General features: G+C 46.8%; 1 protein-coding gene across 8 annotated transcripts in view; it reads left to right on the top strand.

Annotated features, from left to right (window-relative positions):
- The first annotated feature begins 16,380 nt into the window (after nt 1-16,380).
- Nucleotides 16,381-27,905, top strand: part of BSDC1 (BSD domain containing 1) — a 68,000-nt gene continuing 56,475 nt past the window's right edge. For 5 of the 8 annotated variants that reach the window (XM_073551991.1, XM_073551990.1, XM_073551986.1 and 2 more), the window contains exons 1-4: nt 16,381-16,544; nt 20,030-20,090; nt 24,484-24,600; nt 25,689-25,856. In XM_073551991.1, coding sequence (XP_073408092.1) covers nt 16,396-16,544; nt 20,030-20,090; nt 24,484-24,600; nt 25,689-25,856 — 495 coding nt within the window. In that variant the 5' untranslated portion in view covers nt 16,381-16,395. Of the gene's footprint in view, nt 16,585-16,827; nt 16,860-20,029; nt 20,091-24,483; nt 24,601-25,688; nt 25,857-27,905 lie in introns of those variants that run through there. The other 3 variants (XM_073551992.1, XM_073551989.1, XM_073551988.1) reach the window with 2 other exon arrangements.

Raw genomic sequence — 27,905 nt, 5'->3', positions numbered from 1 at the left:
CGAAGATAGCATATAGAGCACGATTATGCTCAGCTTGAGTTTTACCAAAAACCAATATGTCATCACTGTAATTAAAGGCATTTGGGATGTGTTGAATGACACTCCTTATTGCATCCTGAAAAATTTCTGCTGCTGAGCAGACTCCAAAAGTCAATCTTTTGTATCTTCTGAGGCCCACATGGGTGGAAAATGTGGTCAAGTATCGGGACTCTGGACTCAGTTCTAATTGATGATATCCCTTATTGAGGTCGAGCTTTGAGAAGACGGTGGCTCCATTTAATAAATGAATGATGTCATCAATCGTAGGTGAGATATGTCTTTCCCTCTGGATAGCGGTGTTGGGCAGGCGCATGTCAACACACAGTCTCACTTGATCAGGAGTCTTTGGTTTTGGAACTACCATAAGTGGAGAGACCCACGGAGTGGGACCAGTAACAGTTTCAATAACGTCCTCATCCATGAGCAATTGGAGTTCCTTTTCTACCTTCTGTCTCAGGTGAAATGGAATACGCCTGTGAGGCTGGGCTACTGGACGAACATTGTCATCCACATGAAGGTGTACTTGAGAGTCCTTTAGTTTTCCCAAACCACTAAATAGGGAGGGAAAGCTGTTCACCATAGTTTGTACATCCATATCCGCAGGGTCAGTTATGGTATGAATAATCTGGATGAGCCCTAGCTCCAAGGCAGTGTGATAGCTGAGAAGACAGCCTCCCGATCCTTGTAATGTGTGGAAAGTGGTTTTCTGCCTGTTTTCTTTATATCTAATTTCAGCATCAAATTGTCCCATTATAGCTAGAGGTGTTTTAGATCCATAAGGAAAGATTTTAGTCTGCACTTGTTGTAAGACTGGCCTTGTTTTCAATTGTTCATATGTAGTGCCATCTATGATATCCACTGAAGCTCCTGTATCTATTGTAAAGGTAATGTCAGTGTTGAAGATTGAGAGTGTAACACAGGGAGACTGTACTGAACCAGTGACAGAGGTAGTGAACACATAGTTCTCAGTCGCAGACATTTCTTCTGTGTCCTGATTTATTACTTTTACATCTGCAGATTTTGTCATAGGCAGCGGAGGCTTGTAGTGCGCTGATTTGCAAACAGCTGCAAAATGATTCCCTTTTCCACATTTACTGCAGGTTTGTCCCATAGCTGGACATTTGTTCTGGTGGTGAGGGAAATCCTGTCCACATCTATAACATTTCTTCTGTTTCTGGGCTTGTTTGTCTGGTAAATTTTTCTGTTTGAGATTATGCACATGTAATTTATCCCCATTCTCCATTACAGTAGCCTGATGATCTGCTATTTCTATAGCACGGGCCATTTTGAGCAAATCATGTAGAGAGATATCCTGCTGCAGAGCCTTACGCCTTAGGTTATTAGACGAGCAGGTGACAATTATTTGAGTTAGGATTTCATCATCTACATCTGTAAAGGCACATCCATGTGCTAACTCTTTTAGCCGTGTGACATAAGTGTCTATGGACTCTTCTGGAAGCTGCTTGGCAATCCTGAATTTATATCTTTCATATCTGATGTTCTGTTTGGGGTTGAAGTAGTCAGTGAGAGCTTTAGTGCAGTTGCTGTATGTGTCTGTTTCTGCTGCAGGTAACGTACTGTATATGTCATAGACTCCTGTGCCTGCACAATGCAGGAGCAAAGCTCTTTCTTTTCTCCTCCTTTATGTCCATGGCTTCTAGGAAATTCTCAAATCTGTTTAGCCATTTTCTCCAGTTATGGGAGAGATTAATGACATCAGTCATATCAAATTGTGGGAATGTGTGCAAGTAGTCAGCCATGATAGAGTCTCTCAGTGGTGCTGGCGTGTGAAGCGGTAAAATAGAGTCCGTACTCACAGCAGTAGGTGATTATATCCCATCCTCGTCGCCAGTTGTAATATCCACACGTTATGAAGAATTCAAGGTATTAAACTTTAGATATGTTTTATTCTTCGTCCTCCAGCACACAGCATAACAGTTGCATTCCCATGCTACACAGAAGTGAAACTGAAACTTCCCTTCTCATCCCTCTTGTCTCCACCCCCCAAGTCCCATAAGTCTGGCTTGCTTAAAGAGACAGATCTAATTATTATACATTACACTCATATCTAGGCCATGAAGCCTCTCCTCCTTCTGGTCGTTAGGGTCAGGACAAAAGAGATGCTAAGGTTATCTCCTGAGCCCTATGGAATTTTGATATCACCTTGAGAAGGTATGCTGGATCTAATTTTTAACACAACTCTATCATCTATGGCCTGAGTGTAGGGAGGGTCTTGTTGATAATGCGAGTAAAGGGCCCGTTACACAAAGCGATATCGCTAGCAATATTGCTGTAATGTCACTGGTTTTGTGACGTAGAAGCGATATTGCTAGCGATATCGCTATGTGTGATACCTCCGACCGGCTCCCCCGCTGATTATCGCTGATCGCGCGAGAATGTCCTGGACCATTTCTCGTCGGGTGCTTCCTGCTGTGCTTCCTGTGGCACCGACGAACGACGTGTGGACGCGGGCGGGAGGACGTCAGGATCGCCTTGTCTGACAGGTAGGTAGCGACCCCCGACCGCTGCTATGTCGCTGGTGAGATTTGCCTGTTTGGCAGCTCACTAGCGACCACTTAGCAATGCACCAGCGATCCATATCGTTGTCAGGATCGCTGGTGCATCGCTAAGTGTAACGGTACCCTAACTCCTCAACCTACTGGCCGACGTGAGCGCCTTTAATAAGGCTGTTTAATGTTAGAATCCCTATCTAATGTTGTGTTTTTAAATGGTTCCCATGGACTCTGTCATAGATGACAGGACTAAATTTAGATCCCAAGGAGGAGGAGTAGAGGATGGACAAAGTCAGCTCTAGTACAGGCCTGGATAAACCTGGCCACCCACCTATTGTTTGTCAGGTCGCAGCTGAATAAGGCTGCCAGGGCTGAGACGTGTACTTTGAGGGTACTGACAGCTAACCCCAATCCTAAACCTTTCTGCAGAAAATTCCAGTATTGCCATTATCGGAACTCTCCTTTACCGTATTAGGTCTGAGGTAGATAAGAATTTTCACATATCCTCCTACAAAAATTTTTTGTAGTCACTGGTTTTCAGCTACTGAGTAAGGTGGATATTAACACTACTGAGAATCCCTTTTCCTCTAGTAGTGACCTTTTAAATTTCAGGCTGTCAACTGCAGCCCAGATCTCTGAGGGACGCTGTGTTAGCGGGTCCTAGACCTCTGTCACTGACATTACTCTCAGCCAATAGAACCATGGCCTTATCGGCCAAAAAAAGGGCTATCAAAATCGCTCTGGCTCTGTCCTCCCTAATCTTCCTCAGAACCGCTGGTATGAGGCATATTGGAGGGAAGGCATACAGGAGACCTGATGTCCACTCTATCCTGAAGGCGTCTACTGCCAATGGTCTGTCTGCTGGACTTAGGGAGCAGAATTTCTGAACCTTCCTGTTGGCTTTTTTGAGGCAGAGAGATCTATACTGGGATTTTCCCACATGTGTCTTTTTGGTACTATTTTCCTTGCCTCAAGTGGTTCCTGCTCAGACAGTCTGCCTTCGGGTTGTCTATACCTCGGATTTGCAGGGCCGATAATGAGAGGGACTGGTGTTCTGCCAAAGTCATGATCCGGCCTCAAGCTGTTTAGCGGAGGTCCTTTGACAAGAGCAGTCACGTTCAGTCTGAAAGGGCCGGTGATTATCTGCCTCAAGGACTGAGAACGGGTGTCTCCCTGGTGGTTTACCCATGCAACCACTGCTTGGCTGTCCTGATAGGACTCTCACGTGGTGTCCACTTTAAGTGTGGTAACAATTCCTATGACGTTTTTTAGATTGTTAGAAGTTCTTAATCGTTCGAGGATAGATTCTTTTCCTCCTAGGCCCAGGGATTCTGGAGCCATAATGTGTCTAGGTGGGCTCCCCACCGCCAAGGACTAGTGTCCGTTGTGACCACCTTGGAGGCAGTGTCTGTGTGTGTGTGCCGGGTACTCCCCTTGGAGAGGACTATCTGTAACCACCACCTGAGTGACTGGAGTACAGAGTCTGGAAGGGTGCGCTTTTGCTCTAACCTTCCCTGCAGCACACACCTTTACAGTTCCTTTTTGTGGAACTGGGCCCATTTCACTGTTGGTATGCAGGAGGTGAGGGACCCCAGCATGGTCCTCCCCAGAGCTATCTCTGGCTTTTTTATCTCCCTTGTCTTCCTCTGGGAAGTGATGCTCCTGCTCCACTGAGTTCATGGTTAACCTCAAAAATTTCTAGATCATTGCTGGTTCCAGTTTGGATTTTTTTTTTTTTTTAGGTCCAGCTGCCATCCTAACATCTATAGTGTTTTCATCACTATTCTGACTTGATCTTGACAGTGAGATTTCTTCCCTATTATCAAGAAGTTGTAACGATAGGGTATCATCAGAGCATCTTTCCTTCTGAGGTGCGCTGTGATTTCTGCGATTAGCCTTGTGAAAACTTGAGGGCTATCACTACTGCACAGGGCAGGGCCCTGTATTGGAAGTGACACTACTGAGACCCATCCGGACTGTCACTCTGAGACGTATATGGCTTTATTGCCGGATCTGGTGATAGGTGTTCATGAGATCTCGGAACTGTTATATAACATTCGAGGAAGCAGGAATTCTACTGATGGCCTTATCATCTCCACCGGGATTATCAGATACCTATTGAGGTCTTTTCAGAATTATAATTGACCTCCAAGAACTTATCTGGGGCTTCTATCGAAATCTTTGTCTAGGAGTGAGGTTGTTTCCCCTTCCAGACCGTCTTTCATTGAGAGGATTGCATATGTCCTCTTGGAAAACAGTGGTGGAACCTTAACTCCAGACCTGATCCCACAATTTGCCGGATCCAGGTGTTGGACGAGAACCTCTCCCAAGCTGGGAGGACATGCACCTGAGAATGCCTGTCACTGGAAGGGTTTTTTGGCGTCTTTGGAGGGTTTACTACAATAGAAGCCTCTCCCACCTATGGATCGTTTGTCAGAGCTGTTTCTGTCTCGATCCTTATATTGCCATCTCCTGGATTTCCTGCCCTTCCGAAAGGAGCGCCGAAAGAGGCCTGAAGATGGCTGTCTTTTGGGAAAATTTTCTTTTTTGTTGTCGGTTTTCCCTCATACTTCATCCAATTTCTGACCAAAATAGGAAATTTCCTTCACACGGTAAAGGGCAGAGTTACATCTTTGCCTGTGTGTCCCCCAGCCAGTATTTAAGCCATCCTGCACAGCGTCCTATATTAGCTAAAGTTCTTTGCGCTTGCGGGCTGGTCTCCCCTTCCTGTGCCAGCCCAGCCTCAAGCTGCATTGTGGACGCCACCTGACGTATGCAGTCACACTCAGCCTAGAATGGCCGGTGGCCTAATTTGCTGTATAGCCTTGCTGAATCCTGCTGAAGTTTCAGCTAGGAATACTACCGCTGCTCTTATGGCTGGTATTGCCTCTAGGATAGTCTCCCTGGGGATTCTTTGCTCTAGCTGATCCTCTAGGTTATTGATCCATATCTTAAGGGATCTAACCACACCAGTGGCCGCCATGGCCGGTCTAAAGCTGGAGTCACACATAGCAATCTCGCTAGCGAGATCGCTGCTGAGTCACAACTTTTGTGACGTAACAGCGATCTCACCAGCGAGATCGCTGTGTGTGACAGCGATCAGCCCCCCTGCCGGTATCGCTGATCGCTGTAAGAAACCTCCGGACATTTTTTTGGTCGCTGGGCTCCCGCTGGCCAGCACGCATCGCTGCGTGTGACAGGTGGGAGACCAGCGATCAGCTCTAAAAAATAGAATTAAAATAAAAAATATTGTTATTCTCACCTTCCGACGTCCCGCGCAGCCTTCCTCTCTCCATGCTCCGGTCCCAGTGATCCTTTGCATGAATGACCGCGAGACCGTGACGTCTCGCGGTCATTCTCGCAAAGGATTACTGGGACCGGAGCGTGGAGAGAGGAAGGCTGCGCGGGACGTCGGAAGGTGAGAATAACAATATTTTTTATTTTAATTCTATTTTTTACAGGGATGGCAAGCGATGCCAGGCGCTCGGCATCGCTGTGCTGATCGCTGGTGAAGCTGTCTGTGTGACAGCTCACCAGCAATCACATAGTGACTTACCAGCGATCCTGACACCTTGATATCGGTGTCGGTATCGCTGGTAAGTCGCTATGTGTGACTCCAGCTTAAGTGTTTCAGCTGAGGTCTCCCAGGCTGTTTTAAGACAATTATCTGTCTTTCTATCAGAGGTTCTTTCAGGGAACCTAAATCCTTTAAGAAGCAGGGAGGACTTTCTGGCGACCTTTGATATCGCTACATCAATTTCGAAGCCTCATCCCAGGATGACGATGCCTCTTCATCAAAAGGGTACCTCCTTTACAGGGAATTGATTATGGGACTTCCTCTCTGTTTTTTCCCATTCCCTTTTAATGAGTCATTGCCAAAAATCGGGAAGACTTTACATTTTTCCTCATAGCAAGCTTGTCGAACATAAGTTCTATGGCTTTTGCATCTACCAGCCCCATGGTAGGTCAGACTGCTTTACGTTTTTGTGCACTTTTTATCTTTTCAGGGTGCAGTTGGGCCCAAATGGTTCTGTAAACTCTGGCCTCTGTTCACACGGGATGCATTATAGTTAGCACTGGGCAGCCCCCCAATATGGTGTTACTAAGAGGCTGGGAACCATATGATCTGCATTCCCTGTGTGAACATTGCCAGATACGGATTATTTTTTTGCACTGGTGTGCCACACGGCCAATCCCTGATTGTAGGCTGGCTGTTCAGTAGGTATTATTGCACCTGTGCAGTTGCCATTTTACTTGGGTCCGCTGCACCTTGGTTAGTGCATTTGTATTGAGGCCTGTCTATAGAAGTAAGCATCTCTGCCTGTTTTGGTTTTTTCACAAATATTGGAGGATTCTTTCCTCTTTCTGTGGTTTTCATGTTAGAGTAGGACTGGCAAGTGTAAGGAACTTTGCTTTAATAAGCTTGTCCGTACTGTATCCTCTACTAGGAACGTATCTTTCTCATCTGAGCTACCTTCTCAGTAGCGAGATTTAACAAAGTCCTCCTCTGTTCCCTATGGTCTTCCTGAGAGATCAATGAGGGGCTGGTCTATCCCTTGCTTTGCTATCCATGTTTGATGACTGCAAAGCCCTTCCTGATTGTAGACTTCTGACAATCAGGGATCTCCAGCTCTCAGCAGAGCGGGTGTCCCTTCCGCTACTGTTCTAACAGTACAGGTCTGACACAACCCCTTATTCCTAAGGGACTTTTTTTTTTTTACATAAGGAATATTCCTTATTCCTAGCTTTTAATTTACCCCTTTTTAGGGACCGCCAATGCTCTACCCCACCAATGTATGTAAGAGGGGAGAGAGGAGACAAGAGAGAGAGAGAACAGACATTATCGTACTGGACTTTCTCGAAGCTCACTCACCACTCGGACGCTTCACAAGATGGGTACCGGATCTGGAGGCTGACTGGTCTGTACACGACTCCCATCGGGACTGTGGACCCCTCCTTGTTAACACCATGACGATCCTCCCGTACCCTGTCCGAGCGACTTCCACTGTAGTTATGGAGCGTCTGGCTCCTCTCATCTGAGCGAGACCACCACTCCTGCACCTCCTGGCGCAGCTGTAAGTGCTCTGGCAAAAAAGGCTCTCAATCTTAACCCCTTCACCCCCAAGGGTGGTTTGCACGTTCATGACCGGGCCAATTTTTACAATTCTGACCACTGTACCTTTATGAGGTCATAACTCTGGAACGCTTCTATGGATCCCGGTGATTCTGACATTGTTTTCTCGTGACATATTGTACTTCATGTTAGTGGTAAAATTTCATTCAAATAACTTGCGTTTATTTGTGAAAAAAACGGAAATGTGGCAAAAATTTTGAAAATTTCGCAATTTTCCAACTTTGAATTTTTATGCCCTTAAATCACAGAGATACGGCACACAAAAAACTTGATAGCTAACATTTCCCACATGTTTACTTTACATCAGCACAATTTTGGAACCAAAATTTTTTTTTGTTAGGAAGTTATAAGGGTTAAAAGTTGACCAGCGATTTCTCATTTTTACAACACCATTTTATTTTTAGGACCACATCACATTTGAAGCCACTTTGAGGGGTCTATATGATAGAAAATACCCAAAAGTGACACCATTCTAAAAACTGCACCCCTTAAGGTGCTCAAAACCACATTCAAGAAGTTTATTAACCCTTTAGGTGCGTCACAGGAATTTTTTTGAATATTTAAAAAAAAATGAACATCTAACTTTTTTCACAAAAAAAATACTTCAGGTTCAATTTTTTTATTTTACCAAGGGTAACAGGAGAAATTGGACTGCAAAAGTTATTGTGCAATTTGTCCTGAGTACGCTGATACCTGACTTGTGGGGGGGAACGACTGTTTCGGCGCATGGCAGAGCTCAGAATGGAAGGAGCGCCGTTTGACTTTTTCAATGCAAAATTGGCTGGAATTCAGATCGGACGCCATGTCACGTTTGGAGAGTCCCTGATGTACCTAAACAGTGGAAACCCCCTACAAGTGACCCCATTTTGGAAACTAGACCCCCCAAGGAACTTATCTAGATATGTGGTGAGAACTTTGAACCCACAAGGGCTTTACAGAAGTTTATAACGTACAGCGGTACAATTAAAAAATCATATTTTTTCCACAAAAATGATCTTTTCACCCCAATTTTTATTTTCCCAAGGGTAACAGGACCCTAAAAGTTATTGTGCAATTTGTCCTGAGTATGCTGATACCCCACATGTGGGGGTAAACCACTATTTGGGCGCATGGCAGAGCTCGGAAGGGAAGCAGCGCCATTTGACGTTTTTGGCTGGAATTGAGATCGGACACCATGTCGCGATTGGAAAACCCCTGATGTACCAAAACAGTGGAAACCCCCCACAAATGACACCATTTTGGAAACTAGACCCCCTAAGGAACTTATCTAGATGTGTGGTGAGAACTTTGAACCCCCAAGGGCTTCACAGAAGTTTATAACATAAAGCCATACAATTAAAAAATCATATTTTTTCCACAAAAATGATCTTTTCACCCTCAATTCTTATTTTTCCAAGGGTAACAGCACCCTAAAAGTTATTGTGCAATTTGTCCTGAGTACGCTGATACCCCACATGTGGGGGTAAACCACTATTTGGGCGCATGGCAGAGCTCGGAAGGGAAGCAGCGCCATTTGACGTTTTTGGCTGGAATTGAGATCGGACACCATGTCGCGATTGGAAAACCCCTGATGTACCTAAACAGTGGAAACCCCCCACAAATGACACCATTTTGGAAACTAGACCCCCTAAGGAACTTATCTAGATGTGTGGTGAGAACTTTGAACCCCCAAGGGCTTCACAGAAGTTTATAACATAAAGCCGTACAATTAAATAATCATATTTTTTCCACAAAAATGATCTTTTCACCCTCAATTCTTATTTTTCCAAGGGTAACAGCACCCTAAAAGTTATTGTGCAATTTGTCCTGAGTACGCTGATACCCCACATGTGGGGGTAAACCACTATTTGGGCACATGGCAGAGCTCGGAAGGGAAGCAGCGCCATTTGACGTTTTTGGCTGGAATTGAGATCGGACACCATGTCGCGATTGGAAAACCCCTGATGTACCTAAACAGTGGAAACCCCCCACAAATGACACCATTTTGGAAACTAGACCCCCTAAGGAACTTATCTAGATGTGTGGTGAGAACTTTGAACCCCCAAGGGCTTCACAGAAGTTTATAACATAAAGCCGTACAATTAAATAATCATATTTTTTCCACAAAAATGATCTTTTCACCCTCAATTCTTATTTTTCCAAGGGTAACAGCACGCTAAAAGTTATTGTGCAATTTGTCCTGAGTACGCTGATACCCCACATGTGGGGGTAAACCACTATTTGGGCACATGGCAGAGCTCGGAAGGGAAGCAGCGCCATTTGACGTTTTTGGCTGGAATTGAGATCGGACACCATGTCGCGATTGGAAAACCCCTGATGTACCTAAACAGTGGAAACCCCCCACAAATGACACCATTTTGGAAACTAGACCCCCTAAGGAACTTATCTAGATGTGTGGTGAGAACTTTGAACCCCCAAGGGCTTCACAGAAGTTTATAACATAAAGCCGTACAATTAAATAATCATATTTTTTCCACAAAAATGATCTTTTCACCCTCAATTCTTATTTTTCCAAGGGTAACAGCACCCTAAAAGTTATTGTGCAATTTGTCCTGAGTACGATGATACCCCACATGTGGGGGTAAACCACTATTTGGGCACATGGCAGAGCTCGGAAGGGAAGCAGCGCCATTTGACGTTTTTGGCTGGAATTGAGATCGGACACCATGTCGCGATTGGAAAACCCCTGATGTACCTAAACAGTGGAAACCCCCCACAAATGACACCATTTTGGAAACTAGTCCCCCCAAGGAACTTATCTAGATGTGTGGTGAGCACTTTGAACCCCCCAGTGCTTCACAGAAGTTTATAACGCCCGGGCGTGAAAATAAAAAATTCGTATTTTTTCCACAAACATGATCTTTTAGTCACCATTTTTTTTATTTTCCCAAGGGTAACAGGAGAAATTGGACCCCAAAAGTTGTTGTCCAATTTGTCCTGAGTATGCTGATACCCCATATGTGGGAGAAAACTACTGTATGGGCACACGTCGGGGATCGGAAGGGAAGTAGTGACGTTTTGGAATGCAGACATTGATGGAATGGTCTGTGGGTGTCATGTTGCCTTTGGAGAGCCCCTAATGTACCTAAACAGTGGAAACTCCCCACAAATGACCCCATTTTGAAAACTAGACCCCCTAAGGAACTTATCTAGATGTGAGGTGAGCACTTTGAACCCCCAAGGGCTTCACAGAAGTTTATAATGCCAGGGCATGAAAATAAAAAAATCGTATTTTTTCCACAAACATGATCAATTATTCCCCAATTTTTTTATTTTCCCAAGGGTAACAGGAGAAATTGAACCCCAAAAGTTGTTGTCCAATTTGTCCTGAGTAAGCTGACACCCCATATGTGGGAGAAAACTACTGTATGGACACACGTCAGGGCTCGGAAGGGTAGTGACGTTTTGGAATGCAGACTTTGATGGAATGGTCTGCGGGTGTCATGTTGCCTTTGGAGAGCCCCTAATGTACCTAAACAGTGGAAACCCCCCACAAATGACCCCATTTTGAAAACTAGACCCCCTAAGGAACTTATCTAGATGTGAGGTGAGCACTTTGAACCCCCAAGGGCTTCACAGAAGTTTATAATGCCAGGGCATGAAAATAAAAAAATCGTATTTTTTCCACAAACATGATCAATTATTCCCCAATTTTTTTATTTTCCCAAGGGTAACAGGAGAAATTGAACCCCAAAAGTTGTTGTCCAATTTGTCCTGAGTAAGCTGACACCCCATATGTGGGAGAAAACTACTCTATGGACACACGTCAGGGCTCGGAAGGGAAGTAGTGACGTTTTGGAATGCAGACTTTGATGGAATGGTCTGCGGGTGTCATGTTGCCTTTGGAGAGCCCCTAATGTACCTAAACAGTGGAAACCCCCCACAAATGACCCCATTTTGAAAACTAGACCCCCTAAGGAACTTATCTAGATGTGATGTGAGCACTTTGAACCCCCAAGGGCTTCACAGAAGTTTATAATGCCAGGGCATGAAAATAAAAAAATTGTTTTTTTTCCACAAACATGATCAATTAGTCCCCAATTTTTTTATTTTCCCAAGGGTAACAGGAGAAATTGAACCCCAAAAGTTGTTGTCCAATTTGTCCTGAGTAAGCTGACACCCCATATGTGGGAGAAAACTACTGTATGTACACACGTCAGGGCTCGGAAGGGAAGTAGTGACGTTTTGGAATGCAGACTTTGATGGAATGGTCTGCGGGTGTCATGTTGCCTTTGGAGAGCCCCTAATGTACCTAAACAGTGGAAACACCCATAAATGACCCCATTTTGGAAACGAGAACCCCTAAGGAACTTATCTAGATGTGTGGTGAGCACTTTGAACCCCCAAGGGCTTCACAGAAGTTTATAATGCCCGGGCATGAAAATAAAAAAATCGTATTTTTTCCACAAACACGATCAATTAGTCCCCAATTTTTTCATTTTCCCAAGGGTAACAGGAGAAATTGGACTGCAAAAGTTGTTGTCCAATTTGTCCTGAGTACGCTGACACCCCATATGTGGGAGAAAACTACTGTATGGGCACACGTCGGGTCTCGGAAGGGAAGTAGTGACGTTTTGGAATGCAGACTTTGATGGAATGGTCTGCTGGTGTCATGTGCGTTTGGAGAGCCCCTGATGTACCTAAACTATTGAAACTCCCAACAAGTGACCCCATTTTGGACACTAGACCCCCCCACGGGACTTATCTAGATGTGGGGTGAGCACTTTGAACCCCCAAGTGCTTCACAGAAGTTTATAACGCTCGGATGTGAAAATAAAAAAATCATTTTTTTCCACAAAAATGATATTTTTGCCCCCAATTTTTTATTTTCCTAAGGGTAACAGGAGAAATTGGACCCCAAAAATTGTTTTGCAATTTGTCCTGAGTAGGCTGATACCCTACATGTGGGGGTAAAACACTGTTTGGGCGCATGGCAGAGCTTGGAAGGGAAGGAGCACCATAGGACTTTTTCAACTCAGAACTGGCTGGAATTGAGATCAGACGCAATGTTGCATTTGGAGAGCCCCTGATGTGCCCAAACAGTGGAAACCCCCAATTCTAACTCCATCCCGAACCCCAACACACCCCTAACCCTAATCTCAGCCCTAACCCAAGCCCTAATGGAAAAATGGAAATAAATACATTTTTTTTAATTTTATTATTTTTCCCTAACTAAGGGGGTGATAACGGGGGGTTTGATTTACTATTTATGGCGGTTTTTATTTTTGGCAGCTGTCGCACGCTAAGACGCTTTTTATTGTAAAAATAGTTTTTGCATCACCACATATTGAGAGCTATAATTTTTCCGTATTTTGACCCACCGAGTCATGTGAGGTCTTATTTTTTGCTGGACGAGTTGACGTTTTTATTGGTACCATTTTCGTGCATGTGACATTTTTTGATCGCTTTTTATTCCGATTTTTGGGATGCAGAATGAACAAAAACCAGCGTTTCATGAATTTCTTTTGGGGGGAGTGCGTTTACACCGTTCCGCGTGCGGTAAAATTGATAAAGCGGTTTTATTCTTCAGGTCAGTACGGTTACAGCGATACCTCATTTAGGTCTTTTTTATGTTTTGGCGCTTTTATGCAATGAAAACTCTTTTATATAAAAAATTATTTTTGCATCGCTTTATTCTGCGAGCTATAACTTTTTTATTTTTTCGCTGATGATGCTGTGTGGCGGCTCATTTTTTGCGGGACAAGATGACGTTTTCAGCGGTACCATGGATATTTATATGCGTCTTTTTGATCGCGCGTTATTACACTTTTTGTTTGGCGGTATGATAATAAATCATTATTTTTTGCTTCGTTTTTTATTTTTAATTTTTTAGGGGTTCGCTAAAGGGGTTAACTAATGGGACAGTTTTATAGGGCGGGTCGTTACGGACGCGGCGATACCTAATATGTGTACTTTTATTGTTTTGGGGTTTTTTTATTTTCAAAAAATGAATTTATTGGGGAATATTTTTTTTTTTTTTTTACTAATTTATTTGGCGATTTTTTTTTTATTATTTTTACACTTTTTTTAATTTTTTTTTTACTTTATTACATAGTGCCAGGTGGGACATCACTGTCCTGTGACAGATCGCTGATCTGTCACATCACAGATCACTGTGACAGATCAGCAATCTGTCACAGGCAGTGCACAAGGCTTCCTCATGCCTGCGCTTTGCAGGCACTGAGGAAGCCAGCTTCCTCCAGGCCCCCGTCGCCATCTTGGATCTGGGGGCCTGGAGGAAAGGAGTCCCCCGCAGCAGCGCTGCACATTGCGCTGCCGTGGGGGGCTCAGGGAAGCACGGAGGGAGCCCCCTCCCTGCCGATGCTTCCCTTTAACTCCCGGACACCGCGATCATGTTTGATTGCGGTGTGCAAGGGGTTAACGTGTCGGGGGCGGTCCATGACCGTCCCTGACACATAGTGCCGGGTGTCAGCTGTGATAATCAGCTGACACCCGGCCGCGATCAGCGGCGCTCACCACGTGGGCGCCGCTGATCGCGCTAGACGTACTATCCCGTCCATGGGCGGGATAGTACGTCTGATGTCAGGAAGGGGTTAACAAGTTAGCTGCTGCCACTTTCAGATGAGAACAGTCACATTCAACCTAGAATGGTTGGTGACCCCTGCCAGCACTTCTGACAGTATTACTCCATTTTTTTAATTAACTGATCACCTGGTTGATCATGCACCTGCCGGTCACCTGCGCTTCCTGGGTGTTATCCACACGCGCACTACATTCGACTTGTTTGCACCCCCAGTAACCACTACTTGTGTGCGCTGATCTCCTCCCCGTGCATGCCCCGGAGCGTGCCAGCCTTTCCCCCGGGTGCGTGCTCCCTTTCTACGCTCGAGGAGTCTTTCTGGCCAGTTCCTGGTGCGCGTCTCTGTCCTGCCACTATTGGGCGCGTCACTTCCGATGCGTGCCCGGCTCCCGCTGTTCTTCTGATGCCCGGCCGCCATGACACCCGGCACCACCGACCCCTCCCTACCTGGACCTGCCCGGAGGGGGCGATAACACTGCACCACCCCTGGCTACCAAGACGCCCGGTCACCTCCACCTCCTCCATACCTGTGCTGGATTTTACCTGGAGGGAGCGATCACGCCGCTGGCCACCACTGTTCTGCAGGTACTGCTTCTTCTTTATGGCCCAAACAGTGACTGGCATCCTGGGCTCAACAGGGAGGGATTCCGAGAGGGTCCGCCAAGGAGTGTTACCTCTGCCCGGGAACGGATGCTTCACGGGCTGCATGGCCACCACATGTCAACAGGGAGGGGAGCACAAAAGTGGCCTCCGTGGACTTCTATGGGGTATGTCGGCATCTGGGAGGGTATACCCAATGTGGTCTCCGAGGCATCAAACTTCACCCTGGCAATTGCCTCGCGGGCTGTGGCCATGCACTCGCTTAGGGGGGGCATAGGAATATATGGCCCCCCGAGGCGACTACCGATACCTGGCGAGGGGTGTAGCAGACCGGTGCCTGCCAGTAATCACACGACCCAGGCATCCTCTTCTTTCTTCCAGAATCTTCAAGAGGTTTTCATCTTGAGGTTCCCCATCGAGGACAGGAAACCAAATGATGCGGAGGAGCAGCCCCTTTTATCTTGAAGGTTTCCTGTCCTCATTGGGCGGATCCCCTCTCTTGTGGTGCCGTCATGTAGAATGGAAAAACAGTGGTATTAATGCCTAATTCCACCAAAACCAGTCTTCTGTAATAAAACAAAAATGAAAAACAACCATATCCCCCCTCACCTCTCCGACGTTCCATCCCACGCCGTAATCCATGTCTGGGGATTACTAGTTTTCAAATTGGACGATGCCAAGATGCGACTGTTGAGGCTGAGAACCACTGCAGCCTCAGTGACTAGAGGTAACGTCATCGGGGTTACCGCGGGTCACTAAGATTGTGTTCGCAGCTGGACCGATGAACTGCGGTGACCTCTGGTGACATCATGCAGATGTCAGTTTTGCGTGGCTGGTTATCAAAAATACAAGGGAACCCACAAGTTTTTATTTGAATTATTTATTTAGAGCGCAGACCGAAGAATAATCCCATCAGCCAACGGCTGCTGCCGCTACTCCTACTCCCGTCAGCCGACACCAATGACCAGAGGTAGATCATAGCTGCTGGCTCATGCTCTGATTTGACAGCGTGGGAACGTCGCTGTCTAACCAGCAGTAATGATTTTATCGCCGATCAGAGGCAGTGTTTGCCGTGTTGTCATGCTCATGACGGTGCCAGAAACACCTGGTGTTTGGGGACCAAACTCACACAGCAAGGCCAGGGTCACACTTGCGAGTGCAGCACGAATCTCTCGCATCAATACCCAGCACTGCCGCCGGCACTCAGGACCTGAGGATTCAGCTGCATAGAAATACGTGCAGCCGCACACTCCAGCGGCGTTATGCTATACCGCTAGCACAGATGATTCATCAGCGCTAGCGGTGACGGAGCCTCAGATGCTGCAGCCCGCGTCAGAGACTCCGTCTGTGAATGACGGCACATGGCGGACGCGTGCTGCTTTACGGCATACGTCGCGATGCGCCACATAATAGGGGTCTATGGCAGCGTTAACGGACTGCCTCAACGCCGTGTGACCCCAGCCTTATACACACCTGTGCCCTCATGCCCAGGCGGCGGCACGCCCCAGTGTGCCCAGCTCCTTTAGTATGGAGCCCCATGCCCAGACGAGCACAGCCAGTGTGTTCTCATGCCCAGCTCCTTCAGTATGCAGCCCCAGGTGACTGTGCCCTCATGCCCCGGTGTGCCCAGCTCCTGCACTACGGAGCCCCGGTGCCCAGGCTGCGGACACATACGCACTTCCGCCGTGCTGTGCCGGAACTACGGGGTCAGAGTTCGGTAAATATTGGTGATGTCACGCAGCCGACATGGCGGAAGGGTGAGAGAGGTGTTTTGTGTCCCGACGTCCCCGCACAGCTTGTGTCCCCCTCCCTGTCAGGGCCCCCGGCTTTCCTGTGCTTAACCCGGTCCCTGTGCACTCGGTGCTGTGCTGCCAGCTGTCCGGCGCCTGCACTGTCTCCCCAGCGCACATATGTCGCACAAGCCGGAGCCTCCTGCCAGTGTCAGGGGAGAGGTCGCTACTTGTGGCTGCTCTATCCCGTCCTGTCCGGTCTCCTGGCCGTGTACACAGCCTGTCATGTCCCACAGTCCTCGGTGTGCGATGTGGCCATCGTGTATGTGTAGCTACATCTGCTGCATCTGCCCCCTCTGCTCTATGTGGTACCAGCTCTGCTCCCTCTGCTCTATGTGGTGCTAGATCTGCTACATCTGCCCCCTCTGCTCTATGTGGTGCCAGCTCTGCTACATCTGCCCCCTCTGCTCTATGTGGTGCTAGATCTGCCCCCTCTGCTCTGTGTGGTGCCAGCTCTGCTACATCTGCACCCTCTGCTCTATGTGGTGCTAGATCTGCTCCCTCTGCTCTATGTGGTGCCAGCTCTGCTACATATGCTCCCTCTGCTCTATGTGGTGCCAGCTCTGCTACATCTGCTCCCTCTGCTCTATGTGGTGCCAGCTCTGCTACATCTGCCCCCTCTGCTCTATGTGGTGCTAGATCTGCTCTATGTGGTACCAGCTCTGCTCCCTCTGCTCTATGTGGTGCCAGCCCTGCTACATCTGCCCCCTCTGCTCTATGTGGTTCTAGATCTGCTCCCACTGCTCTATGTGGTGCCAGCTCTGCTACATCTGCCCCCTCTGCTCTATGTGGTGCTAGATCTGCTCCCTCTGCTCTATGTGGTGCCAGCTCTGCTACATCTGCCCCCTCTGCTCTATGTGGTGCTAGATCTGCTCCCACTGCTCTATGTGGTGCCAGCTCTGCTACATCTACCCCCTCTGCTCTATGTGGTGCTAGATCTGCTCCCTCTGCTCTATGTGGTGCCAGCTCTGCTACATATGCTCCCTCTGCTCTATGTGGTGCCAGCTCTGCTACATCTGCCCCCTCTGCTCTATGTGGTGCTAGATCTGCTCCCTCTGCTCTATGTGGTACCAGCTCTGCTCCCTCTGCTCTATGTGGTGCCAGCCCTGCTACATCTGCCCCCTCTGCTCTATGTGTTGCTAGATCTGCTCTATGTGGTGCTAGATCTGCTCCCTCTGCTCTATGTGGTGCTAGATCTGCTCCCTCTGCTCTATGTGGTGCCAGCTCTGCTACATCTGCCCCCTCTGCTCTATGTGGTGCTAGATCTGCCCCCTCTGCTCTATGTGGTGCCAGCTCTGCTACATCTGCCCCCTCTGCTCTATGTGGTGCTAGATCTGCCCCCTCTGCTCTATGTGGTGCCAGCTCTGCTACATCTGCCCCCTCTGCTCTATGTGTTGCTAGATCTGCCCCCTCTGCTCTATGTGTTGCTACATCTGCCCCCTCTGCTCTGTGGTGCTAGATCTGCCCCCTCTGCTCTGTGTGGTGCCAGCTCTGCTACATCTGCCCCCTCTGCTCTATGTGTTGCTAGATCTGCCCCCTCTGCTCTATGTGTTGCTACATCTGCCCCCTCTGCTCTATGTGGTGCTAGAGCTACCCCCTCTGCTCTATGTGGTGCCAGCTCTGCTACATCTGCCCCCTCTGCTCTATGTGGTGCTAGATCTGCTCCCTCTGCTCTATGTGGTGCCAGCTCTGCTACATGTGCTCCCTCTGCTCTATGTGGTGCCAGCTCTGCTACATCTGCCCCCTCTGCTCTATGTGGTGCTAGATCTGCCCCCTCTGCTCTATGTGGTGCCAGCTCTGCTACATCTGCCCCCTCTGCTCTATGTGGTGCTAGATCTGCTCCCTCTGCTCTATGTGGTGCCAGCTCTGCTACATCTGCCCTATGTGGTGCTAGATCTGCTCCCTCTGCTCTATGTGGTGCTAGCTCTGCTCCCTCTGCTCTATGTGGTGCCAGCCCTGCTACATCTGCCCCCTCTGCTCTGTGGTTCTAGATCTGCTCCCACTGCTCTATGTGGTGCCAGCTCTGCTACATCTTCCCCCTCTGCTCTATGTGGTGCTAGATCTGCTCCCTCTGCTCTATGTGGTGCCAGCTCTGCTACATCTGCCCCCTCTGCTCTATGTGGTGCTAGATCTGCTCCCTCTGCTCTATGTGGTACCAGCTCTGCTCCCTCTGCTCTATGTGGTGCTAGATCTGCTCCCTCTGCTCTATGTGGTACCAGCTCTGCTCCCTCTGCTCTATGTGGTGCCAGCCCTGCTACATCTGCCCCCTCTGCTCTATGTGTTGCTAGATCTGCCCCCTCTGCTCTATGTGGTGCTAGATCTGCTCCCTCTGCTCTATGTGGTGCTAGATCTGCTCCCTCTGCTCTATGTGGTGCCAGCTCTGCTACATCTGCCCCCTCTGCTCTATGTGGTGCTAGATCTGCCCCCTCTGCTCTATGTGGTGCCAGCTCTGCTACATCTGCCCCCTCTGCTCTATGTGGTGCTAGATCTGCCCCCTCTGCTCTATGTGGTGCCAGCTCTGCTACATCTGCCCCCTCTGCTCTATGTGTTGCTAGATCTGCCCCCTCTGCTCTATGTGTTGCTAGATCTGCCCCCTCTGCTCTATGTGTTGCTAGATCTGCCCCCTCTGCTCTATGTGTTTCTACATCTGCCCCCTCTGCTCTATGTGGTGCTAGATCTGCCCCCTCTGCTCTGTGTGGTGCCAGCTCTGCTACATCTGCCCCCTCTGCTCTATGTGTTGCTAGATCTGCTCCCTCTGCTCTATGTGTTGCTAGATCTGCTCCCTCTGCTCTATGTGTTGCTAGATCTGCTCCCTCTGCTCTATGTGTTGCTAGATCTGCTCCCTCTGCTCTATGTGTTGCTAGATCTGCCCCCTCTGCTCTATGTGGTGCTAGATCTGCCCCCTCTGCTCTGTGTGGTGCCAGCTCTGCTACATCTGCCCCCTCTGCTCTATGTGTTGCTAGATCTGCTCCCTCTGCTCTATGTGTTGCTAGATCTGCTCCCTCTGCTCTATGTGTTGCTAGATCTGCTCCCTCTGCTCTATGTGTTGCTAGATCTGCCCCCTCTGCTCTATGTGTTGCTAGATCTGCCCCCTCTGCTCTATGTGGTGCTAGATCTGCCCCCTCTGCTCTGTGTGGTGCCAGCTCTGCTACATCTGTCCCCTCTGCTCTATGTGTTGCTAGATCTGCTCCCTCTGCTCTATGTGTTGCTAGATCTGCTCCCTCTGCTCTGTGTGGTGCCAGCTCTGCTACATCTGCCCCCTCTGCTCTATGTGTTGCTAGATCTGCTCCCTCTGCTCTATGTGTTGCTAGATCTGCTCCCTCTGCTCTATGTGTTGCTACATCTGCCCCCTCTGCTCCATGTGGCCTTGCTGTATATTGACCTCTCTGTCTTCTCCTCTGGTTTGTGGCAGGGAGGATGGCGGCTGGTGGAGAAGCTGGATACACCACAGCTACAGCAGCGTCCGGGAGAAGGTAGGTAGCCATTGTTTCATGTGACACCCTGGCTATGCCCTACAAGAACAGTATGACCAGTGCACTCTCATTGTGGTGGACAACTCCTCTCATTGTGACAGACTACTACTCTCATTGTGGTGGACTACTTCTCTCAGGCTTGGGTCTTTTGCAAGGAATTCTGTCTCTGTGCCTGTCCTCGCCACCAGCCAGGAGCAAGGTTCATGCTAATACTTCTGTCCACAGGTGGCCATATTGGGAGAGGATACATTGTGGCCGATCCATCCCATAATTACCTGACGGCACACAAGCAGTTCCCACGTCCTGTCTGAGGTCTCACAGGAGGCGCCGGCGAGTCTTGGGCTCTGTTCACACGTCTGTTTTTGGGAGAATAAAAATGGAAATAAACTGTGCGGTTACAAGCCACGTTCATCTGAATGGGGTTTTGCATCCGTTCTGTTTCTCTGTTTTTAGTCTGTTAATGGAAAAAAAAAAAAAGTGCAAAGCATTTATCTTTCCAAAACGACAGATGGCAAATGGATCTGTTCTTTTATCTTTTGGACATTACATTATAATCTTCTTCTGATTGTTCTACTTCTCATTTTGGCTTACAAATACTGACCAATACTGATCGTGTGAACCTGGCCTAAATATATAACTTCTAGTTTTGGCTTTATATCCTTATTTTTATTATTTTATAAAACACATATTCACACAGACTGACACCCATTCATATACTGACATATGACAATCACACTGGGGTGCTCCTGACTTTGTGCCTCCTGCCCTGTACTCCCCTTTCCTGGTCTCTCCCCTTGGATTGCACTGCTGCTTGTTATGCTTACTGCCATCTGCTGGTAAAAGGTGCACATGTAATGCTCTCCTCTCACCACTAGATGGCAAATACACCACATAGCTGTAGGGGATGAGCCAGTGTAGTATAGAGGGCATAGAGGGGAAAGTTGAACTCTGACCTTGTGTCCATCCCTGATCTCCTGGTACACTAATCAACTAGAAAAGTTATGTTAGATTAGGTGTGTGGCACTCTACCAGCGTTATGGATAGTTTTCACTCGCATGATGAGTTTGGCGAAGTTGACTCTACCGATACAGGACAGTAAAATCTGCCTGGCAGTGCAGTAGAGGCGTCATTGTTGGGAGTCTTATATTTGGAGATCTAGCCCATATGTCAGAAACCTGTATGAAATGGAAAAATAAATAAAACTGTCTCCAAACCTGCTGTGGAGAAGCTCAGGATGGGCTGAAACGTTCCGTTGGATCAGTGTGATATAATAAAGATAGAAGGTTACGCTTTCCATGAATGCTGGGACTTCTCTGATTCTACCCCATAACTTACCACTGGTCAATGTCGGAGCATTATCGATGGTGGGGGGGTCAGCAACTGGGTGAGCCACGTGATGCTACTTCACTGTGCACCCTATTAAAACTGCCCAATGTAAATGGAGTGTAAACTTGTCAGTCTTCTGATGCTACGTCATTTTCACTCCCCTTGGTACATGGCTTTACCTGGCAGTAATATGTTCCAAAATATTGGTGCAGTTTTGGCACATGGCTTGCACTTCAGACCATAGCCTCTTCCACAGTAAGCCGCGGGCCTTGTTGGGCCAGTCTAAGGCTATGTGCACACGGAGTTTTTTGGTGGTGCGGATTTTGTAGTAAAATCCACAGATAAATCCGCAGGACTAAAGTCCTGCGGTTTATCTGTGGATTTGCCTGCGGTTTTGCTCTGCGGTTTCACACCTCATAATGGATGAGGTGTGAAACCGCAGCGTTTCTGCACTAAAGAATTGACATGCTGCGGATTGTAAACCGCAGCAAAACCATGCGGAAAAATCCGCAGCATGTGCACAGCATTTTCCAGTTTACCATTGAAAACAATGGTACTGTACAACACATCTAAATCTGCTGCGGACCCGCAGCAGAATCCGCACCGTGTGCATATACCCTAAGGCTGTGTGCACACGCTGCGGATTTTGCTGCGGTGTACAGTACCATGATTCCCTATGGGAATCAAAAACCGCAATGCAGATGGTGCGGAATTTTCCGCGCGGATTATCTGCGGTTTTCAATCTGCAGAAAGAATTGACATGTCAATTCTTTCTGCGGATTCTGCTGCGGTTTGCCATCTCCTCCATTGAGGAGATGAAAAACCGCAGGGCAAAACCGCAGAGCAATCCGCAGGTAAAACCGCAGGTATTTTGACCTGCGGATTTTACAAAATCCGCGCGGATGAATCCGCATCTAATCCGCAGCGTGTGCACACACCCTAAGTATCTACAGCACATAATAAATCTGGTATCAGGCGTGGAGGCCCTTTTTGGGGATAATTTATATTAGAAGTCTGGCACATTTAGTAAGACTCATCCAATATCTTTGAGACCTTGATAATATTATGGCCGGCCCGAGGGTATAGCTGACATTGGTGGTATGGGATAGGAAGATAATTTTACAGGTAGGCATATTATATATTTTTTCTTTTATTGGGGGGGGGGGGGAGCTGGGAATTGGTGACTGACTACTAATTCACAGCACTGTTACAATTTGTTTTTTTTTCTTAACCAAATATGTGCGTATGCCTTTTATACTGATACCTAGTCACCATTTCAAAAAATATATATTCAGCTTTGGTGACATGTCTGTTTATAGTGGTATTATAATAATGCCTATACAGTGCAGCTTATCTGTTATTAGAGAATTATGCAGGGGCTCTTTTACTTTTAGCTGATTTGCTGATTCAATGTTGTTTGCCATTTTGGCTCCTTCTTCCCCTCTAATATAGTTTTCCTAACAGTCATGCGTTTAATATTTGGTCAGTATTTTACCTCAGTATTTGTAAGCCAAAACCAAGAGTGGGTGATAAATACAGAAGTGACGTGTTTCTATTATATTTTTCCTCTGATTGGTCAGTATTTGTAAGCCAAAACCAGGAGTGGAACAAAGACTGAACGAGAGAACGTAGCTTAATGCAGATGCAGACCTTTGGCTTTGCAGAAGGGGCACTGTCCTCACGTGATTGATCAATGACATACAACTTCTGTCCCCTGACTCACACTGTAGTCTATGTATCCTATGTGATTTTAGTTTCATACTGTGCAGTCTTAAGGTACTGTCACACTTAGCGATGTACCAGCGATCCCGACCAGCGATATGACGCGTCAGGATCGCTGGTGCATCGCTAAGTGGTCGCTAGTGAGCTGCCACACAGGCAGATATCACCAGCGACATCGCTGGGGACGGGGGTCGCTACTTACCTGTCACACTAGGCGATCCTGACGTCCTCCCGCCCGGCTCCACGCTCGTCGCTCGTCTCTCCACAGGAAGCGCCGCAGGAAGCTGACGACGAGAAGTGGCCCAGGACGTTCTTGCACGATCAGCGATAACCAGCGGGGGAGCGAGTCGTAGGTAAGTATCAGTCACAGCGATGTCGCTAGCAGTATCGCTAACTCGTCACAAGTTATAGCGATATTGCTAGAGATATCGCTTAGTGTGACAGGCCCTTTAGTCTTTATTCTTATGTTATGCTGTGTATTATATGTGATATAGCGTCATCCTGTCTCCCCTTCCTCCTGCTTGTGATGGGTATGACCTTTTTAGCTCTTTACAAGCAGAAGGCAGGGTAAAACGGTGAAGCTGGCTCTCAGATGCACTGGGAATTCTGTCCAAAGCACATACAGAAAGTATAGCCGGTGAAGTATAGGTGTGAGTTGGGGAGCTGTATACGTTAATGATTGTAGGGACTCCACTAACAAGTTATTGCACTCCTGATGCTATGAGAAAGTAGTGCTTTTAGTTGAACTCAGAGGGCAGAGCTTGGTGTCAAGTAGAAGTTTCTGAGAGCAGCCAGGAGGTATTATATACTGTAGTTCATAGAGTAGCCTCCTGCCCACAAGAGAGACCGAGTACTGGACTGGTGGTCACACTGAGATCACATGAGATGGCTGTCTATAATAAATGGGGTGGGGGTGTACGATGCAGCAGAGCTGGGACTAAGCACATTGCGTAGCTAGAAGATTCCTGATGTGTTGGCATTGTATGAGTAATCCAAAAGCTGAAGTGCTTCCCTAAGTAAATGCGTGAATTTCCTATGACCTATCAATGCCGTAACGTGTTTAGTTATAACTGTTCGTTGTATTGTCCCTCTATTATTCTTCCTGTAAACGTATGATTGAATGGACTGTGATCCTACAAACCTTGCCAGCACTGATGACCGTTCCAGACCCTGCAGACACACATCCTACCTTGAGGGAAAATGATAATGCCTAGTTGTCCATTTATCCCACATATCCGCGAGGAATGGCATAATGCAGACTTATAAATTACTGGGTGCCTGTATGGGTTTATTTAGTATGTCACATTAAATTTTTTCTGAATCTTCGTTTATATAATTTGTCCAGTCTGCAGAGGCTTTGGAGTTTATGAAGAGGGACCTATCCGAATTCTCGCGAGTTGTGCAGCATGATACAGCATGCACTATTGCAGCTACCGCTACTGTTGTCAAGGAGAAGCTGGCGGTGAGTTTTACATGGACAGAGGCTTTGGTGATTTGGGCGACTGATGAAAAATTGGCAAAGATTGTTCGTTGTTAAATGGATAGACATGACCCTTTTTAATAAAAAATGAAAAAGACAAAAAACTAACATGCTGCATAGGAAATGTTTGTGAAGGACCGTACACCACAATTGTAAAATTTAATAACAAATCGCATATTTTTGTTTGACTTTTTGCCCTTTTTTTTGCTGCTGATGACACTTTTCTAAACAGTGTTTGGACTGGCAATAAAAGACCAAATAGATGCTTTTGTGGCGTCCTTTGACTGGTGTTTGGCTGCCACAGAAAACCACCAGACCCCACAATTGTGTTGTAGTGGCTGATCAGTGGACAGAGAAGACCTTCCACATTTAACTTTCTGATACCTCTACAGAGAAGGAGACCATCAAATCTTCTATTTACTAGGGTCTAAGAAGTAAGGTTTCTCCTTGCGGAGAGTGACATGCCAGCTGTGGCTTGTCAAGGTAAGGAGGCTTATTCGCCGTGCAATGCTCCTCTGGGAAAATAATATGCAAATTGCCTCTTCTGAAGAGGCAATTTGCATATTATTTTCCCAGAGGAGCATTGCACGGCGAATAAGCCTCCTTACCTTGACAAGCCACAGCTGGCATGTCACTCTCCGCAAGGAGAAACCTTACTTCTTAGACCCTAGTCCAGAGCCTCTCACCTAGCCAAATCAGATCTCATACTTTGCACTGACGAGAGCCAACAGCTCGAAACACCGTGTCTGCAAATTGAGATTCTGATTTGGCTTGTATCCTAAGTCACACTACAAGACTCGTTAAAGGGTTGATTGTGACTTGTAGGATCGCTACTACCAATAGGTGCCTCTATTTACTAGTTATTTTTGGTTTTGGGTGGTAGATGGGGTCATGGTTTGAGCATTCTTTAAGTAAAGAAAAGGAGTATAATCCTGTATACAGGATACATTAATATATATGTAAAAATGACCTGGTGCGTTCCTCAATAATGGCCATTATTGAAAGTTTGGGAAACTATTGAAAATAACATTTCCTCCTTTCTTCGATGTTTGTGCTATCTGTCCTGGCAGGTGGAAGGTTCCTCAGGGACTACAGAAAAGGTGAAGAAAAGTATTTCAGATTTTCTAGGAGTGATCTCCGACACTTTTGCTCCATCTCCCGACAAGACAATTGATTGTGACGTTATCACGTTGATGGCCACACCTTCTGGGACTACAGAACTTTATGACAGCACTAAGGTACTAGATCCTGATTTTCCTGGTGTGATAAGCCAATCCTGGTTAACTGCTTTCGTCTTTTACTTTTTTTTTCTTGTGCTAATAGAACGTACTAAGTTCCAATAGGACCTGAAAATACAATCCATCTTCCCTTTAATATAGCTTATCCCCACTGTTAGCACAGACAGCGCAAGTAATAGCTGTATGCAGCAACTCAGTTAGCCCCTTAGATGCTACGGTAAGTAGCAAACGCTGCATGTAAGGGGATAGGCAGAGGGAGATCACTACCTCTGTCTCTCCTTCGGAATCCTGCAGTAAGTTCGCAGGAAGCAAATGGCCACTATGGCAATGAGTGTTGTAGCAATGGCCTGCGAGTCTGCCATAAATCAAAGCGTAATAGATTGTACCGGAGGTCAGTGTATATCATAAATAGTGGAGTGTGTTTTCTATGCAGTTAAAGGATCGTATGTTCAAGTTTCCTAAAAAATATTGTGAAACAAATAATTAACACCTGTTTTTAAGTGTTTAAATAATAACTTCACCTTTTATAAGCTTACTGACCGAGCAGTCCGCCCTTCACCAGGTGGTGATTTTAATTACTGCAGGTCCCTACTTACCCATAAATGCAGGCATTGCTGACAGGAGTCCACATTCACCTAGGAATTCAGACATCCAGCCTTAGAGAGGTATTCACACAGGTTGGGGACCCATCAGACTTTGAGACCACCTTGACGATGGTTAATGGGCAGATATAATTTGGCCAAGTTATATGCTAAGCGTCTCATATTTTTTCCTAATACTCCATAGCCATATTGCTATTCAAATTTCACATATTCCACATTGACATGCCTTAGCATGATAGAGTGCAACTTTATTTTGTATAAACCTTTTATAAGGTTTTTTTCATATTTCAGTGGCTTATTAATTGCAAGGTCTTCAAGAAGCGCTGTGTCTTATGGTATGTTTCCACGTTCAGCATTACATCCAGATTTACTGCGGATTGAACGCTGCGTACAGCCGCCGCAGAGTTCAATCCGCAGCGTCCAGATGTTACAGCATAGTGGAGGGGATTTTATGAAATCCCGTCTCCACTATGCATCCTAATACGCGGGTGACACACCTGCGAAACCGGACGTGCGGCGCGTCTTTTTAGACCGCAGCATGCCTGTTTACCTTGCGGAGAAGCTCAGTCTCCGCAAGATAAATAGCCTACCCTATGAATACGATGTGGCGATTCCGAATGTGTTCAATGAGCACATCCAGAATCACCGCGCGTACAGAAGGGGGCGCCAATCCGGACCGTGGAGACTCACCCTTACAGTTCTAGCAAAGTGGATGAGATTTATCAAAATCTCGTGCTCTTTGCTTTTTCTTTTAAACAGTGATGTGTTTTTTAAATCATCAACAGTACGCTGAGTTTTGTGTTCAAATTTTCCCTGTAGAATTGCATTAGATGCAGAAAATCTGCAGGTAAAAAATGCATGTGCATTTCCGCTACAGAAACGCACTAAAACACATGTAATTCAAAAGACTATATCAGTAAAGTTTTGTCAAATCCAAATACCAGGAAGTGTAAAAACAAAGCAGCTTTATTTAAAGGGAAGCTGTCAGCAGGTTTTTGCTACCTCATCTGAAAGCTGCATGATGTAGGCAAAGAGAAGCTGAATCCAACAAGGTATTATTTAGATTACTGGGTGCAGCCGTTCTCACACAATCAGCTTTTAGATTTAGCATGATGCAGAGCTGAGAAAGCTAACTCCGCCCACACCAGGCTCTCTGTGTGCATAGTCCATAGACAGTGAGGTGCCTGTCACAGGAGGGGGCGTTGCTAGACCAGGATGCAGGTGACCAGCTAGTCATAGCAATGATCAGCTCCTATGCTAAAATAGTCATTGCAGGCCAACAAAACCACCAGCTTGATAAGGGAGGCATTGATGAAATCTGTGTTTTATCCCCTACAGCATGCTGTCTTCAGATTACTTAGCAAAAACCTGGTTAACAGATTCCATTTAGAACATGACACACCAAAAAGAGAGAAAACTACAGCATCAAAAACGCTGTAGAAACGCA

The sequence above is a fragment of the Dendrobates tinctorius genome, unplaced genomic scaffold (assembly GCF_039654945.1).
Source record: "Dendrobates tinctorius isolate UK_male_01 unplaced genomic scaffold, ASM3965494v1 ptg000183l, whole genome shotgun sequence".
In the NCBI taxonomy this organism is placed as follows: domain Eukaryota; kingdom Metazoa; phylum Chordata; class Amphibia; order Anura; family Dendrobatidae; genus Dendrobates; species Dendrobates tinctorius.
This window is presented reverse-complemented; position numbering and strand designations above follow the sequence as displayed.